Here is a 16,654-nt window from a genome sequence, read left to right on the forward strand (position 1 = left end):
TAGCAATAATAAACCCAGTTCACCATCTAAACACAGATTAAGTTGGAAATGTTAACACCATTAATGCAAATATGCATAGGTTTTTCCTTGATGACAAACAGATGATACACCAGGCACCGGGCTATAGAGACTAAACAAATGTGTTGTTTTCAAATTTGGGTAATAATTTCCTGTTGGAAAAGAGGAAGAATAACAGCATGTCACCGAAGCTGTGGCTGAGGAGCACTGCAAATCTCAGATACCCTAGACAATACTGCTAACACAGAAACGACGGGGGAGCTATTGCCGAGGAGGAATGACATCTGGCTGAGGCGTTCCAAGTGGTCTTGGATCACTGCGTCCTGCCTCTCTTCTGTTTTCAACATGTTCAAAGGCCAAAAAGCACAAGCTATTTGTCATAATCCATTTTGCAGAAGTGTATTTTTGAAACAGGATGTTTTGCTTATCACACTATTTCGTAATTTATGCTTAATGGATATGGATGAGTGTCTGGAGTGTCTGTGTCTACGTATTTGTCTTGTCTCACCATCTTGTACTCCTTCCACGTCCTCTGGAAGTCCACGCTGCCGTCCTCTCTGCGCTGGATTACCGTCCATCCACCACCTGCTGTTTCCATGTTGCAATACACCTACACAGTTGAAAAGAAAAAGAAAGGGAGGGTGGGAAAACACGCAGTTATAAAGGTAATGAAACACTGATAGAACCCAAAGGTTTTGATACATTCCAAAGATGTAATTTCACCACAAAGGTACTGAATTCAATATCCTATGTGACTCTCAGTGGCATTAACAATGAAGGGTCATTTGGACAATTATTTGGTTTCAGACACTCCTTTTCCCAGCTTTCCCAATGAATCATTTATGGGAATGTGTTGTATCTCTGTCCTCCTCAAACATAATCAGCGTTTCCTTATCCCTCACCAACCCCCCAGAGATGTTCCTCATCAGAGGGCCTTGTTTCTCCAGGATCAAAGTAGAGGTCTGAGCCGGACACATACCAGCAGACACCTGGGTATAATGTGGCCCTTAACCTTGGACCTCAGTGTGTGTAAGCTGATAAGGCAGGGCTGGTGCTCTATCTGCAGTGTTGCTCTATGTTTTGAGGAGGCGACCCCAGGGTGGAGTGGAGAAGGTCTCTCACCTCAGCCAGCCCACACAGCTGAACACACATGAACACGGCCTGGGTATAATTAAGGAAGTACCCCTGACAGAATCATTTTCCCCGAGACTAGCTCATCATTCATAGTATACGTGACACACACACAGACACACACGCATGCAAAAACAACTGGACTTTGTACCCATTTTTTCACCTCAGTCAAGCCAAAACACTTGTTGCCATATTTCAACAATGGAAACACACTGATGTAAACTTTAACGTTAACAAGTAAGGCTGACTAATATTTGTTTTCCAAGTTGACGCTAGTTAGCTCCACTAGCTACCTTGCTAGCTTTCGCTTTTCTGAGTGGACAGCACCATGGGTCCTCCCAAATGATGAAGGACAGACTATAGCTATGTGGGTGTGTTAAGAAAGTGGGAAAATATCTTGTGTCAACATTGGTAGAGCTATCACATGAGGCTCTCCAGACATTAGTGCTGTCAGTCGCTGTCATAAGAAATGTCCAGTTGAAGCTTTTCAAATATGCAAATATTTCAAATTGGACCAAACATGTCCAAAAACTGCTATATCCTCTTTTAAAAATTTGAAAAAAAAAACAATAAAAAACAGTAACTTAATTTTCATTATAGCTTAGATTTCAGTTTAGTGTTTCAGTTTGATTTGTATCCTCTGAGAGTAGCACAGCAGCACTGTGTTTTAGTTTGAGAGACAGAAATCAACAGACACAAACCTTTTGCCAACCTCCCAACATACTAAATCATCACTCCCAACGATCAACAGTATGTAGGCATGTAGGGGATAGGAACACACATATCCACACACACACACACACATTTGAACTGTTCCCATCATCCTGATCAGCTGTGTGTCGTGTTTCACATCTCTGTTTCAAAAACCTCACCCCACTGCTCAACTCCTGCACTCTCAAAGCTGCCAAGTGTATTTTCAGCTTTTAATATTCCTACAGCAGCTAGCACCCATCTTTCACACTCATCAGTGGCTGACGTCCTGTGGTGGCATGTGGTCTTTAAGCTCACATGGAAAAAGTTGAGTTCCGCTCCAACTCAAAGAAAACGTGTGAAGCTCCATAAACCCACTGTGAAAGTGCTTCCTAGTCGTGATGAAAAGACAGATATATTTACATTACAGTGGACCGCGGGCTGTAAGATCTTACAGCTTCTCACCTTTTTGGTCTCCTGGGAATTGATCTGGATGTTGTAGATGGCGTTCTTATGGAAGCCAGCCTGGTAGAGGTCGGCACAGTCACGGAATTTCTTCTCTTCATCAGCAACTTTTGTACTGTTAGGAACAACTGTGGTGACACAAAAAATAAAGGGCACGGTGTTAGAGCCTTTTCTCTGTAGAATACTGTATGACAAAGACAAATTAAACACAGGAATCTCCGATATCAAAGAGAGACGTGGCAAGTGGTCTTTAAATCTCATAGTTTTTGCTCTTCCCACAATAACTGACATATATGCCAGCTGTTTGTTAGAAAGATGAGAGGGACCATTTTGGACTTTGACAGGTCAGATGCCAAAGCTCAGATGCTGGTGCTAGAATATTTTGTGATAAAAGAAGGGATCAAAACACTTGATACACCAGATACACGAATAGCACTGTAAATAAAGTCTGCTATTAAAAACTGTTACCCTTTGTGCAACCTCTTATGGCAGTCAAGCATGGAAATCATAGTCCTATCATTTTTTATGAAATCACAAAATTGCAAACAAGCCCTTAACGGAGTCAATTGATCATATTTCACATCTGTGCATCCCAGAAGATAAAATATAAAAGGAGTCTGAGGCAGAAGCTGATCGGTGAGGTCTCAATGCGAGTATCTTGTAACCTCCAGATAAAATCTAAGGGCGATTCATGTATTAACAAGAGAAAAGTAGTTCATCAACTGGATGATCTCTCACTCCAAGAGAAGGCCTCAGACTTTGACAGCCCAGCTGCATCCATTTCCATCTGTAGATAATTATGGCGGCACTATTTTGAAACCAAGCAAGGGGCTAAGGACAAAATACTACAAGCTATAAATTTCAAGTTCCTGTTATAACAAGTGGTTTATATTTACCTTCCAAGCCCTTGTTATATTGATGGAAATTCCTTCCGATTTTACTTTTTCCCCTCCTCTCCTCTTTCTTCCTCCCTTTCTCCTGTTATATGAAGGGTTCATCTCAGTTTTCACACCATTGTTTTTACTGTTGGAAATGTGGCGTCAAAGAAAATGTCAGTGAAAAGTGAAATGTGTCAGCAATCCTTAGCCTTCACTTTGATCCCCCCCTTCCTGAGCACAGAAACTTCCCGGTGGAAGCAGGGTGCTTATTTAGGTGTACTATCTGAGCATTTTGACTTAGTATTGAGTGTCAGCGACAAGAATCTCCTGCTGTGACAGGTTGACAGAGTGGGCCCTCGCACACCAGACTCTAACACAACAAAGGGTGGCCCTGTCAGGTGGTAATTTACCCCAAGCCGGCATACAGTGGGGGACATTTTAGAGGTCAGGGAGATCATTGTCAGAGGGGAACTTTCTGGTATTCAATCTGTAACAGTGTGGATAATTATTTCACAATAGCCTCGGTGGAGGACGACTGTCTGCAGAGGGACTGGATGCTCCAATGTAAGAGCGGCTCCCTTGAACAGCTTGCTGCCCAGCTCTCCAAATATTATTTATGTCCCAATATTTATTTACAGAAAAATATTTTGTGGTTCAGTGGGGACTCATATTCAGTGGGGGGTTCATGTGAAAAGACCAGCAGGGCTTGGGTGTTTGCATAAATCAGTACCCTTGCCAAATGAGCAAAAATGCTAGAGCTGGGGAGAGTGAATAATGGAGCTAAATGGACTGCAATGGACATCACAGCTCCCATGTGACTATAATCAGTCTCTAAATACCGCTGAGAGTTGAAGTGATTCATAGAAGAACCAATTAATTTCTCTGGTGTATTCATATGTGAAGGATGCAAAGCACTATAAAATAATCCCAGTTCATTCCCACAGTACAGAAGTAATGTGTAGTCACTATTGTGTAACATGCGAAGAGAGAAATTTCTGGATAAGATGATTCATTCATGAGTTAGTAAAAGTTATATTTGTTCAATGTGGCACATCCTATTTTCTTTCATATACAACTTTGGAAAGAACAGACACTGCTGAAATTTTCTCAGCTGTGAAGAATGTCCCAAGAATGGCAACATATGCAACTACTTAACAAGGAAATACAAATACAAATCTGTAAAACCTGTCAATGCATATTAGTTATTGTCCTCACAGTAACTTCTTCTTGTAACTAATGTGTCATTAATGTCTTTACAGTTGTGTTTAGGCAACTTAGTGCACTTCATTAAAGTTAGGGAATGATCTTGGTTAAACACTGAAATCTGACATGTATGGTTGGATGTACAAACAACAGGACTTTGACCCCCCAGGTTTGACCAGATTTAGTCTAAATACTGCAGCCCTTTAGTGTTCATGGATTAATTTAGACTTAAAATGCCAGGTGAAATCAGTTATCTAACTTACCAACTTTGATGACTGGAATTGGTATCTACTGCCTTATTAAATGGCTCTAAAACATAGTGCTCCATTTAACAGTTTTACCAGAAATGTGCAACAACTATATAATAAAATCCTCAAAGTCCCTCTGTGAATATAAAGGTGAGAAGTACCCACACTTTTAGGAAGGTCACCAAGGTGATTAGTAATACCTGCACACATTTTGAAACAATAGGTGTTGGTTCATTCTCCTTGTCAGCAAAGCGTGAAAAGCATGTGCAGCACTTCAAAATTTAAGTCATGTTTAATGAAGTGGTTCACCACACTGTCGTGCTGAGGCATTACAGACTGCAAATGCCATTTTTTTGAGGCTTAGCATGGAACCTTAAAATAATTCCGCTCTCTCCGACTCTGAGTAAGCAGCTGTAAAAATGATGAATGTCATTCATTTAGTGGGATAATAGAACACTGTAAAACAAAATCATATTTAGCAGCCAGAAATTTTTACACAGCGTTCCAAAGCTGAGGTCAATTACTGTTAATAACGGTGTGTGGCTCATTGCACCCTAATGAGGTTTAGGTAATGATTACAACGTAAACAAGAGCTCCAACTGCTGCATCTGGCCACATCAAAAATATCTTCCCGACCCTCAGTTTGCACTGCAATGGTTGAAAACACACTGGAAACCTTAATTGGAGGAAAAGCCATACATGGAGAAATGGGAAAACAAGAAATACATTTATGGAGATTTAGTGTTAAAACTCCCTTCTCTAAGTATCTGTCATCTTCCCTGAAACAAAGTCAAAGATGACTTGAGTCCATGCTTTAAAGGAAATGCCCAGGCTCAGTTTTCAAAACAGAGACTAACGCAAGCAGACGCCACTCCATGGCATGAAATGCTAACCCTTTCCTCAAATGAAAACACTAATCCGTTTCTCAAACAAACAAAAAGCCCTCCCCTGAACAGAGAAAAAACAGAGCTTCTCTGCTTCCGAGTTTTAAATGCTGTCGAAAAACAGGGGCAGCTCGTCAGATGATCGGTGAAATCTACCTACTCCTTCACCTCCTTTGGACAAGACTTCCCCCAGGAGCTATTACAGTTTGACTTATTCGGGCTGGGGTGAAGAAAGGAGAGACCTCTGACCTGCACGCCTGCCTCAACCTTTAACACAACCATGGAAGAGGAAAGGACCAACCACAGAGCAGCAGCGGCCATGTTCCATTTCCTATTGCCACTTGTTAAGTCTGCCGCCAATTACAGACAGGGGTATGTATGGGCTGACGTACCCTGCTCTACTGACCCTAACTGACACTAATAGTAGCAGACATGGTGGCATAATAAAGACCACAAAAGTATAATTTACAGTGAATTAAGTTAAACTTGTTGAATCATACTGAATCAATACACACTTGAATCTTAACATGAAGAATGCTGAGATGATAAATAAGGACCAGTCAGGCCAAGATTGTCTCTAAAGACCTCTAGTAATTAAATGTAACATACACAAATCCAGACTAAACAAATGGAGTGTGAGTAAAGGCCATCCGTGACATTTATTACATGGAACATTAAAATTACAAAAGGCAGCAGCATGATAAATACAAAGCATGTGTTAATCATGTGCAGCAGTTATCCACTCATGGCTCTTACATCCCTTCATGCCCTTGTTGTTTCCTGTCTGATGGGAAACCTAGAGAAGCACTGTGGGGTCTCAAGGCGTCTCTGCAGGAAATCCACAAATGGAAATGAGGTTGCAACCAATCCCCCAGAGCAGACATTCACGTCAAATCTCCTGTGACCAATGGGATTTAAGGCCAGTGTTAGGATCAAGCAGGTTTCATATTTAAACGGCTGAGATAGGGGTAAATGAGTTCACAGCATCTGACCGAACAAGAGAGGTTGCATTGCTGCTGGGTCAAAAGGGAAATCCCTGGTCTCTTATTAACAGAAGGGAGAGACTCAGAGAAATAAAAATAAGCCTATTACTTTATAACTGGAGTCCTGTTTGACATGTTAGTGAAGCTGTGTGGACAGACTTTAGAAAATTACAGCGTGGAAAGCGACTGTTGCAAGAAAAGAGCATCATGCTGGTTTATGAGAGGCACCATACCTCTTTAACAGGAGCACACCAGGTTACGATAAGGACTGTGTTCCTTCCCTCATGCTGCTCTCAATGAAGCAGAAATTAAGCAGTGCATCCCTGTGTCTCTCAGTATGGGGTGAAGTTTATATAACTGGTGTCATCAGAATTTCATAAGGATCGTAAAGTCAGAGATGTTGTAGCTGTAACATCTGACCAGAGGAAGTAAGTAATCCAAAACAAGTCGTGCGAGTGCTGCCTCACAGTTCAAGCCTCGCACAGCCAATTCACAAACTTTCCTTCGCACATTGTGGTCTGGCGAAGGTCAATAGGTATTTTTCTTGGAGTGAAGTTATCGCTAGCGGGGGTGAACAAAACTTGGATCAGTCTGTAACCATCAGTCAGATGACTGACAAGTGCTCTCCTCCACTGAAACATAAACATAAACCCTCCTTCTCCTGGATGGACCGAGCCAGTGCATGTTGGATGCAACTGATTTTGCTTCAGGGAAAATCACAAGGATTACAGCACTGCAATGAGCTGAATGCTAACATGCTCGTATTGACAATGCTAACACGCTGATGTTTAGTAAGTATAATGTTTATCATGTTCACCATTAGTTTGGTGTGTTAACGTGCTAATATTAGCTAATTAGGACTTCACAGTGTAGCTGAGGCATGGCTAAATCATTGGTCATAAAGTTATCTTGATAATGGTGCTCAGTGAAAAGTTAGGGGATCAAGACAGTTATCAAAATTCATCCTGAGGGGTACATTTCAAGACATTTCACTCAAAATCACAAATGTAAACCTTGTGGTGGTGCTAGAGGAAAAGTCAAAGGATTACCAAAACCATTCATCATCTGGGAACCATGTATATCTGGACCAATGTTTGTGCCAATTCATCAAGTAGATGATGATATATTTCACTGGCTTAATAAAAATTTTGAATGTGTTACTGAAATTCATCCTCAGGGGACCATTAATATCTATATATTCATCCAATAATGGTTGAGAAAACGTTTTCGTCCCCTGAGGATTATGAATGATCCAAAATTGAATGGCAAAATTTAATACCAACAGACAGACTGACAGACTAGCAGACCAACCCTAGAGCAATGCTGTAAATGTGGCTAAGCACATAGCTGCTATTCTGGCAATGTGAAATTACACCTAAACTACCCACTGTAATCAAACAAGAAATAACTTTTAGGTGAGAAGTTGGCCTCCAGAAGGTAAATCAGTCTCCTTGATTTCTTGGCTTTTAGTTCAACTTCAAAACACAGCCTTGCTTATTGTTGTCATCATCTAAACTGTTCCTGTTATTTCACTGATTGGTCCAGGTTTGAGCTGCTGGATGCATTCTCAGAGGCTTTGCAAGGCTATCAGACTTCTCCACTGGGTTAAACATTTACTTACACTTCTAATATGTTATGGCTTTCTTCATCTCCATGCTTAGCACCATACAAGTGCCAAAATTGCTAGTGAATAAGACCATAGTTACATTCTGGGCTGCTGAAAAAGTTCCAAAATTCTCAACATGTAAGACTTTGATTGCAGTTAGCTTACCTCCATCTTTAGAGCAGAGGTTGAGCAGATTGTGGACAGTATCCATCATCTCCTGCTGCTGTCTCTGCAGGGCTGTGCTGTTTCCTGTGGCTCGGCTCAGCTGGGCTTCTAGCTCCCTGATAACCCCACTCTGCCTCCCCACCAGGGTCTGGAGGCTTCCCTTCTCCTGCTTCAGCGTCTCCAGCTCTTCGCGGTGTCGCATCTCCATCTCTGACATCTTCTGCTCCAGGAGGCTGGAGGGGGTCGGGGAGGAAAAAAGGTCAAGAAAAGTTTGTTATGGAAGATGGAGAAGTTGTTAATTATTACGATACTTCAGGGCATCCAAATCCACTGGAATGAGATTTGTTTTCACAAGATTTAAATGGATTTAGTATTGTTTTGCAATTTTTGTTATGATATTACCAATGATTTTCCAGTTATGTAACATGTATCTGTTTCATTTTGATGTAGCCATTGTGTATGGGGGTCAGGCAACTGAAGCTTGAGATTTAGTTCTTGCTACTTCTTTCTGATGAACACTGTGAGTAATTAGAGTCAAAATGGGGTGATACACACCCTTCCCAGTGACTGATATGGGAACACAAATTCAGGAACTTTCCATAAGACAGAAATACAAATACTGACATCTGTAGGTTTGGTTGCTATGTGTTCCCCGCACAGTATAAACATACCCTTCATCATGCACTTAACAGATTCATCTGAGATAAACGAATAAGCCCTTACAGTATTTGAGCTTTACTATTATACAATCCAATGCCTGAAAGATGATATGAGCTGACATCAAATTCATTTACTAATCATATCTTCCCTCTCGATTATAGATTTGGTAAAGGAAAAAGAGAAGACGACACATATGAGATGGAATAATGTCGTAACTGCTCAAGCTTAAGGAAATTGCCCTCAGAAATCTATCTCCATAAACCTCAAGAAAGACTTAAAAGTCAGAATCACCAGAGACTCTGCTTTCAAATGCTGTTCTGTTTTTTCAAAGTGATTGCAAGGAGTCTCTATGGATACTGCAAGGAGAAATGTGGACCAAACCCATCTATAACAATCCCACAGGACCAATCACTGTAAAAAAAAAAAAAAAAAAAGAGCTTTGGAGACATGAAAATGTATCCAAAAGCCACATGTTAACTCCTTGATTTTGCAACAAATGCACAGCGGTCCAACATGGAAAGCACAGCTTCATGGATTTGAGACTGATTTGCTGAACATCACAGAGAATACAAGCTTTTATCATGCTGTTGTTTACACAACTGAAAATTGTTTTGGAAAATTGACAAAGTATGTGGTAGTAAGTGGGAGCTGGTAGCAAACTTTTGATTTTGTTTACATAATCCTTGCAGAGAACAGCAGATAGAGTGAAAACTGTGCTTTTTCTTGCACAGAAATAAAGTTGATGTATCATCTTTATTTCCCCCAGAATATATTTGTCCAATTTGCTGCAGTATGGATGGTGGCCAGTGTGTGTGGGTTTTGTTTGCTTGATGTGCTGACTGTTTACCTGTTCTTGTCATGCAGTTTGCTGATCTCATTGGTCTGGACCATTAACTGTTTCTCCAACTTGTTCGTGGAGAGAGAGTTTTCCAGCAGCTGGATCTCGAGCCTCGATGTTTGATTAAGAACCTACCATTAAAAAAAGAAATACACAGATGTAAAGAATAAATAAGACAACATTATGCCTCTGCAGCTGCAGTAATAGTAGCTAACATTATGTACATCTGCACTGAACCTTGAGTAGAAACCAAAAACACAGGGTTGTATTTAAGGTTTTCTAGACACTGGAGGAAAAAACGCGCTGCACATTCTCTACACATATAAACCATCAGCTTTATTTTCATTTTGTCAAGTGTTCAACCAACACATGGTAATACTTAGGAAATATTCATCTCTGCTATCATTATCTTTTTTTAACTTTGCAAACAGTTATCTTCTTAGTGCTTTAGCAAAAATTACTGACCGCTAACTTCACAACTTTCCATCACCTCCTCCTCAAACTTCTCCATATAAACACTAAAAGGAACCAAAGCCAAATAACTCAAAGAAGGGATAGGCATTTATATAGCATCACTATTGACTTTGGCCACTTCGCTCTAACCTTTTTGGGGCAGTCGACTGTGGAATAGCTGAGTTAATGGAGCACTGGATGGATCCTCTCAGTGTCTGTGTGCGCTCATGAGAAAAAGCCAGTAAAGAGAGAACAGAGTGTGTTCGAGAGCATTATCGCAAGTGTGTTTAACAGGGTGTTACCTGTGTCTCAACGTCAGTTAGCTTGCGTGTCTGTTCAGCCGTCTGAGAGAGGAGGTTGGTGCCCATTTCCAACATGGCTGCTGTGTGGTTGTGGACAGCACTCTGCTGCAATTGAGCCATCTCCATCTTCATGCTCTCTTTAATGCTGTTTTCAATCTGCAAAAGAAAAGAAAAAAGATTGCAGAAAATGGTTTTGATTCATGTTGAGAGTCTAGTCGAGCGGGTTTAAAGGATACCTTGTAATGTACCTCACTGGAGAGGGATTTCTTATGTACATCTGAAAACAACATACAAACAAACATAATTTTTTTCATCATTTAAGTGGCAGTCAAGCAAAGAATGGGTTTAGTCAGTACAGACAGAGACAGATGTAGGTGGTTAGCCTGTGATGGAAGAAGCAGAGATGAACAGATATTCACTGAAGCTTGTCTGGAAAGAACTCTTTCATCCTTATCTCCAAACGCAAACAAATGACAAGATGGAGATAGAGGTTGAGGTTGGACAAGATTCTTCTAATGGATTAACTATATAGACCATCTGTGCAGCGTGCTTAGATTCTTTATTTCACTGTCCCTCCAGTGAAACGTTCAGGCGTTTTTTCCTTTCTCTTACTGCAGCGTGAGAGGGTAGGTGTAAGTCAACCTACAATGTACTTTCATGTGCTTTGTTTCCCTGTGTCTTACTGTGTTTGACATCATTTTGTTGCCTCAAGTGATTACTTATTAGAACCTTTTTGTTTTATAAATACGGTAAACATAACTTGATTCGATTTTAAGTGTCCACTTGTTCATCTGGTGGCTCACGGTCTGAACACACACTGAGATGATTCAGTAATGGGCCAGCGGGGAGATCGTCAAACGCTTGATCTATAAAAGATGTTTTCTGAGTTTTGCTTTGGCTCATCAATGAGCTGTAACAGCCATTTTTCAAGACTATATCAGCCAAGACAAATCAGTGTCAAACTGAACAACATCACATGTGTTGGTGTCCTTAGCAACAGTTCCCACTCTGCAGCTGTGGGCTATGCACACTGAGAAACTGAACTACACTGCACTCACTAGTCTGTGTTGGTTAGAGGACAGTACTTTAGATTACAGTGAACAGCATAATTCTTTTACAATTTACAATATAGCTTTTTGTACAGTGTAGCAGTACCATATTTTTAAGGGAACAAGTTAGGGAGTAAATAACAATCCCTTAACTTAATATTTTTAACAGGTAACTATTCTAATATTATTGGTTACAGTATGACCATTACTTTGGGTTAAATTGTAAATCTAAATTAAGTGTAGGATACCTGTTAGTTAAAAAACATTTACAGTACAAATTCTTCACAGACTGTTCCTTCCTTATTCCCTAACTTCACAGCTTATTCCCTTGTACCTACAGTACATGTAAGTATTGGTACACACTGTACTGGCACACTGTTAGAACAAAAATAACCTTCTAAAGTGGGAACAATTTCTCTGTATGTTTAAGGCCAAAGACAATTCCACAGAGAGCAGCTGGTGACAGCACAAGTCTCAGTTCATCTTTCCATCTCTCTGAAGGTGCAAATTGTAACCATTATCAAGTTAGTCCTGGTACACACCCAATGAGAACCCAGTCAAAGGGATATTAACATTTATATTCCTATGGCAGCTGGTTTGAACTGTTGTCTGTGAAGATTCTGTGTCATCCAGGTCATGGTTGACTGAGAACTAAAGCGTCATCTTGGAAGAGAAGTGAAAAGTCTTCAAGAATGTACAGCCAAGTCTAGTTGCCTTCAATTTAACCCTTCTTGGATGGTTTAGACAGTTATCTGGCTCACACACGGAAATAACAAATGGACAAATATCTGCCCATTATGACCCAGTCTTGACAGTTGTATGCTGGAGTGTTTCCAATTCATGTTTGATCTAAAATGACAAAATGCCATGGCACATAGAAGAACTATTTATATGCTATAGTTTACACAGTAAATATATATGTTGGTTTTGGACCCATGTTGGTGACCATAAAGTTTCTAAAACTAACAGAAAAATCCTTTCTCTCTGTATCTGTCAACAAATAAAATCTTGATAATTTTTATACTGTTGATATTTCTAGTACTCATTCAATTGCAGAAAAAAAGTCTTCCTGCTTTTATAAATAATAGATGAAGTGCAACATTTCAATCAGTCCAAGACTGATAGACAATAAAACAAAACAGAGATGGAGCTCTTTGCTCTTCAACAGAAACATCCAGATCTCAGCTATCTGCACAGGTCTGCCAAGTTGTATTAACTTCTCAATGTAATATCCCACCTTGGCAACTATATTAAAGTCAAATGTAACATTTTTCAGGCCGGATTTCAGACATAATACAGCTTCCCCTAGCTGTGAACTACATAAGGCTGATATAAGTGTCACTTTCCACATAACCTCCAATGGTCTGGCCCCAGGAATTGGAAAGAAAACAAGAAGTCTGGAATCCACAAAACTCAAGTAATGATGGATTACTCTGCCTGATAATGAACCATAGAATGTGACTGTGTTTGGAAATGGTTTTCAGTCCATCTAGAAATGTAAAATATCAGAACTGTGGATTGTATAGGTTGTATTTACATCCGTTTAGGCCTAAGCTCTTTGTGCATCTTACATCAGCAGCTTTGCACTGCAGTTTACTCATCTGCTGAGGTTAGTGTGTCCAGTGTTTGAGGACTTTGATGGGCTTTGCACAGTGAAGTCACCTTGGGAGAAAAGGTACTGAAGGGACAGATGGCTGAGGGAAACTTAAGCCCAGCGATCATTGCATGGTTTGTCTCTTAGGGAATGTGGCTGACTCATGGCTGGATCTGGTGGGGGTTATAAATGGAAAGTACCAAGGAGAAACAAGATTACACAAACACACCCAATCATGTAAAATCACCACTTGGGAAGCCGTAAAATAGGTCTATGTGGGTGTTGGGTTATTTAAATGGTTTCTAACCTCGACTCCACTTAAACGCTCTGCTTTTCCAGTCAGTGACTACCAATAGAAACTATTGTCAGTGATGAAAGCAAATACTCGCTTCCACTGCCAGAACTGAAATGCAAATTTGCATCATTTGGGAATGGGATTGTGATGGTGAAATAAATATGAGTGCATAATGAGAATGCAAAAGTTGTGGAGCGTTATTTCCTCCTAAGACGTGAGGTTCTTATGCCAGCAACTGATTCTGTCCAGAATATATTGTAATATAACCACTTTTAGTTAACCTAAAACTGGAACCAATTAATTTCAATTCATGATGTTCTATCCTTTTACATCAAGAGATGTAGTAAAAAAGCCAATGAAATGACAAGTTGACATCTTGTCTGATACTCATAAATTCTTCTCACGAATGGGAATTTGACAAGAAACAGGTTTCAGACCAGCAAACTTGGCTTAAAGGCTTGACAGTTTTGTAAGCTTCTACATGAAGCCCACCAACTCAGGCTTAAAAAATGGAGGTCATCCTGCAACTGCACATTCAGGTGTAAGCGCAAGGTGGAGTATGAGGGAAGTATGAGTATGAGGGAAATCCACAGTTACAATCAAACAATATTATATGTAGTAAACTCAAAACAGGGTCACATTATCTTTAAACTACATATTTTAAGTGCAACTACTTGAACAGCAGCAGCAAGTGACAATTATTATACAACTGAATACATAGTGTAACAGTAGCAGATGTGGAAAGGAGACATACAGTCAGTAAACTGTGATGTCTGTTATACAGCGATGTTTACCTAGAGTTAGCTGAGATTAGCCACCATCAGCCCACTGGTCATACCAGACCAAGTATGGCTTTTGCTGCAAAACTACTCAGCGTACTGAAGAGTGGGTGTGTTTTATTGCTTCATCTTTTCAATAAAAAAAATGGAATGTATTATTTCTTCTTTCAAAAGTTACAGTCTTTCAAGATGAAAAACTTGAACCCCTGTCAGTTTGTCTCTGTGCGTGAGCATTTCACTTTCAAAACAAAGAGGAATTCAAATGAAATGCCACTCTCATCAAAATAAAAATAAATCTGGTTTGTAGTGATTTATAAGAGACTTTCCAGATGGTGAAATAAAACTAGGTTCTGCTTTTAGAAATAGCTACATCTAGCCTCTGGTTTCACAAAATCACTGTTTGCTAAGTGAGAGTGACATAAACACAAGTTTATGTTTCCCTTTGTGCTACTTTATATTGATGCATAAAGGTTTTTAGGTGGTGTGTTTGGCACAGGCTGACTTCATGTGGACTGCCTGTGACTTTACTAATGATGCTGCCTGACATCCCAGCTATTGAGATTCATTAGACTACACACCTATAATGCAACACGCACAGACTGGTCCATGTAGACAGTTTATGAGGTACAATTGGCTGTTAAGCACTAAACAAGCTGCTTCGGGCTGTCTGGGACATAAATGGCAAGCTGTGCAACATTAAGCATGTCACAGGATGCAGATTTTAAGAGCAAATGGACTGTTCATCATACAGAGGGACAAGTGTTTAGGTTACTGAATGAACTGGACCACATGCAAGCATTTTCATGGAAAGCATCACAGGCAAAAAGCCACAAAATCCATCAGCTAAGATCCCAGACATACATATTCTGTAAATTTTCATGGTGAAGCTGCTAAATTGCCATCGCTTGAGAGCCAAGAACAAGATAATCCCTCAAGATGATACTCCCTGCTATCATTGTAACAGATTAGTGCAAATGTTTACCACTTTTCTGACATTTCCCATTGAGTGTAACTTCCATTCCAAAAGGGGGGTCTTGATCTTTCTCTAAACAGCAGCCGTGACAGTCCTGAGAGACACTGTGAAAGTTAGAAAACAGTGGGCCTGGACTGTATAAAGCACTTACAGCTAGCACTGTCACATCTCTGCTTATCTCTGGCTGTGTGTGTGTGTGTGTGTGGAGGTGATGGTGATGGTGTTACGGTGGAGGTCTGGCTTCTGGGATGCATCCCTTACGCTTAGACCATTTCAGACCACTATAATGGACCAGAGCATGGGGGCTGTTACCCACCCCCAAAATCAGCACCTCCTGGTGTATCACAAACCACCTCTGGACCAACGCCAGCAAATACACTTATACCTTCTTATCACCCACCGAAATGAAAGGTGAATCTGACACCGCTCTCTGAAACCTGGGCCTATAATTAACCCTAGCAGGGTTTTAGGAAGTGTTACCCTAACTCACTGTACTGTCACTCTCCAGCATTATATATACGGGCAGCATCTGTACGTATATCTTAGAAAGCTCTCTTACTCAGTCACTGGCTTGTTTGTTTTTAAATCCACCTTGAAACAGTTATAAGGCCCTCTGTTTTAAACTCTGTCAAGATTAGGTGAGTAACAACTGAGGCTGAACTCACAGTTGACCTCTGTGACCTTCGCCCTGGTGGCCAATATCTCGGCGTTTACTCAATTGCTGCCACATTTTTTTTCCTCTCATAGAATGTCAGTTAAGAGAGACTGGCCAACAGGGCAGATGAAAGTACAAAGATAAGAAACAAACAGACATATCCCCTGTGCTTTAGTGGGTAAAATAGCACCTTAAACTTGACTCTGAAATGGGGTTTGGATCAACTGACTGATCAATAAACCCTTTCCCTCAACGATCACTTTCCAATCATATGATAGCTGCTGTGACTCAAGTCCCCCATCTGAAATCAAGGACCCATTGTTTTCAAAATTTCTTTTTTAAAATTTGAGGGATAAATCTGCCATCATTATCATTGTAGATATTATATGTGCCATGCAAGAATGGAGAGCTTAACTTAGCGATCGGTCTAGTTAGTGATCAATTCTCGTCATATTTGGTGGAACGGGGGTGTGCAGTGAGGTGGGTGGTCCAGCCCCTGCCTCATCTCCATTTCCCTGTCCGAACTGTTGATTCCAGGACTCGCCACAGCCAGAAAGACTGACTGCCATCCGAAAAACAACCCTGCTACTGCCAGCACCCGCCGTTCTAAGGCTCTTTTTTCTCTTCCCTTGCATCTTTCTTTCCTCTTTTTTCCCTCCCTTTGTCTTTCTGTCAAGATGCTATTGTGTTGATGTCAATTGCGCGTTGGTTGCACATTTCCAAGGACATAATGAGGCTTGTGTACACAACTTGAAAACAAACTGGCCGTTCCTCTGTATAAAATC

The 16,654-nt window shown here is 40.6% G+C and overlaps 1 protein-coding gene across 2 annotated transcripts in view; it reads right to left on the reverse strand.

Moving 5' to 3' along the window:
* The window catches only part of angpt1 (angiopoietin 1), a 50,161-nt gene that overhangs the window by 19,091 nt on the left and 14,416 nt on the right, over positions 1–16,654 (reverse strand). The window contains exons 2-7 of one of the 2 annotated variants that reach the window (XM_051067984.1): positions 10,761–10,801; positions 10,525–10,680; positions 9,779–9,900; positions 8,272–8,504; positions 2,305–2,432; positions 527–628 (exon numbers count right to left, since the gene is read on the reverse strand). In XM_051067984.1, coding sequence (XP_050923941.1) covers positions 527–628; positions 2,305–2,432; positions 8,272–8,504; positions 9,779–9,900; positions 10,525–10,656 — 717 coding nt within the window. In that variant the 5' untranslated portion in view covers positions 10,657–10,680; positions 10,761–10,801. The remainder of the gene's footprint in view (positions 1–526; positions 629–2,304; positions 2,433–8,271; positions 8,505–9,778; positions 9,901–10,524; positions 10,681–10,760; positions 10,802–16,654) is intronic. The other variant, XM_018686093.2, reaches the window with a different exon arrangement.

The sequence above is a fragment of the Lates calcarifer genome, linkage group LG3, assembly GCF_001640805.2.
Source record: "Lates calcarifer isolate ASB-BC8 linkage group LG3, TLL_Latcal_v3, whole genome shotgun sequence".
NCBI classification, from domain to species: Eukaryota; Metazoa; Chordata; class Actinopteri; family Centropomidae; genus Lates; species Lates calcarifer.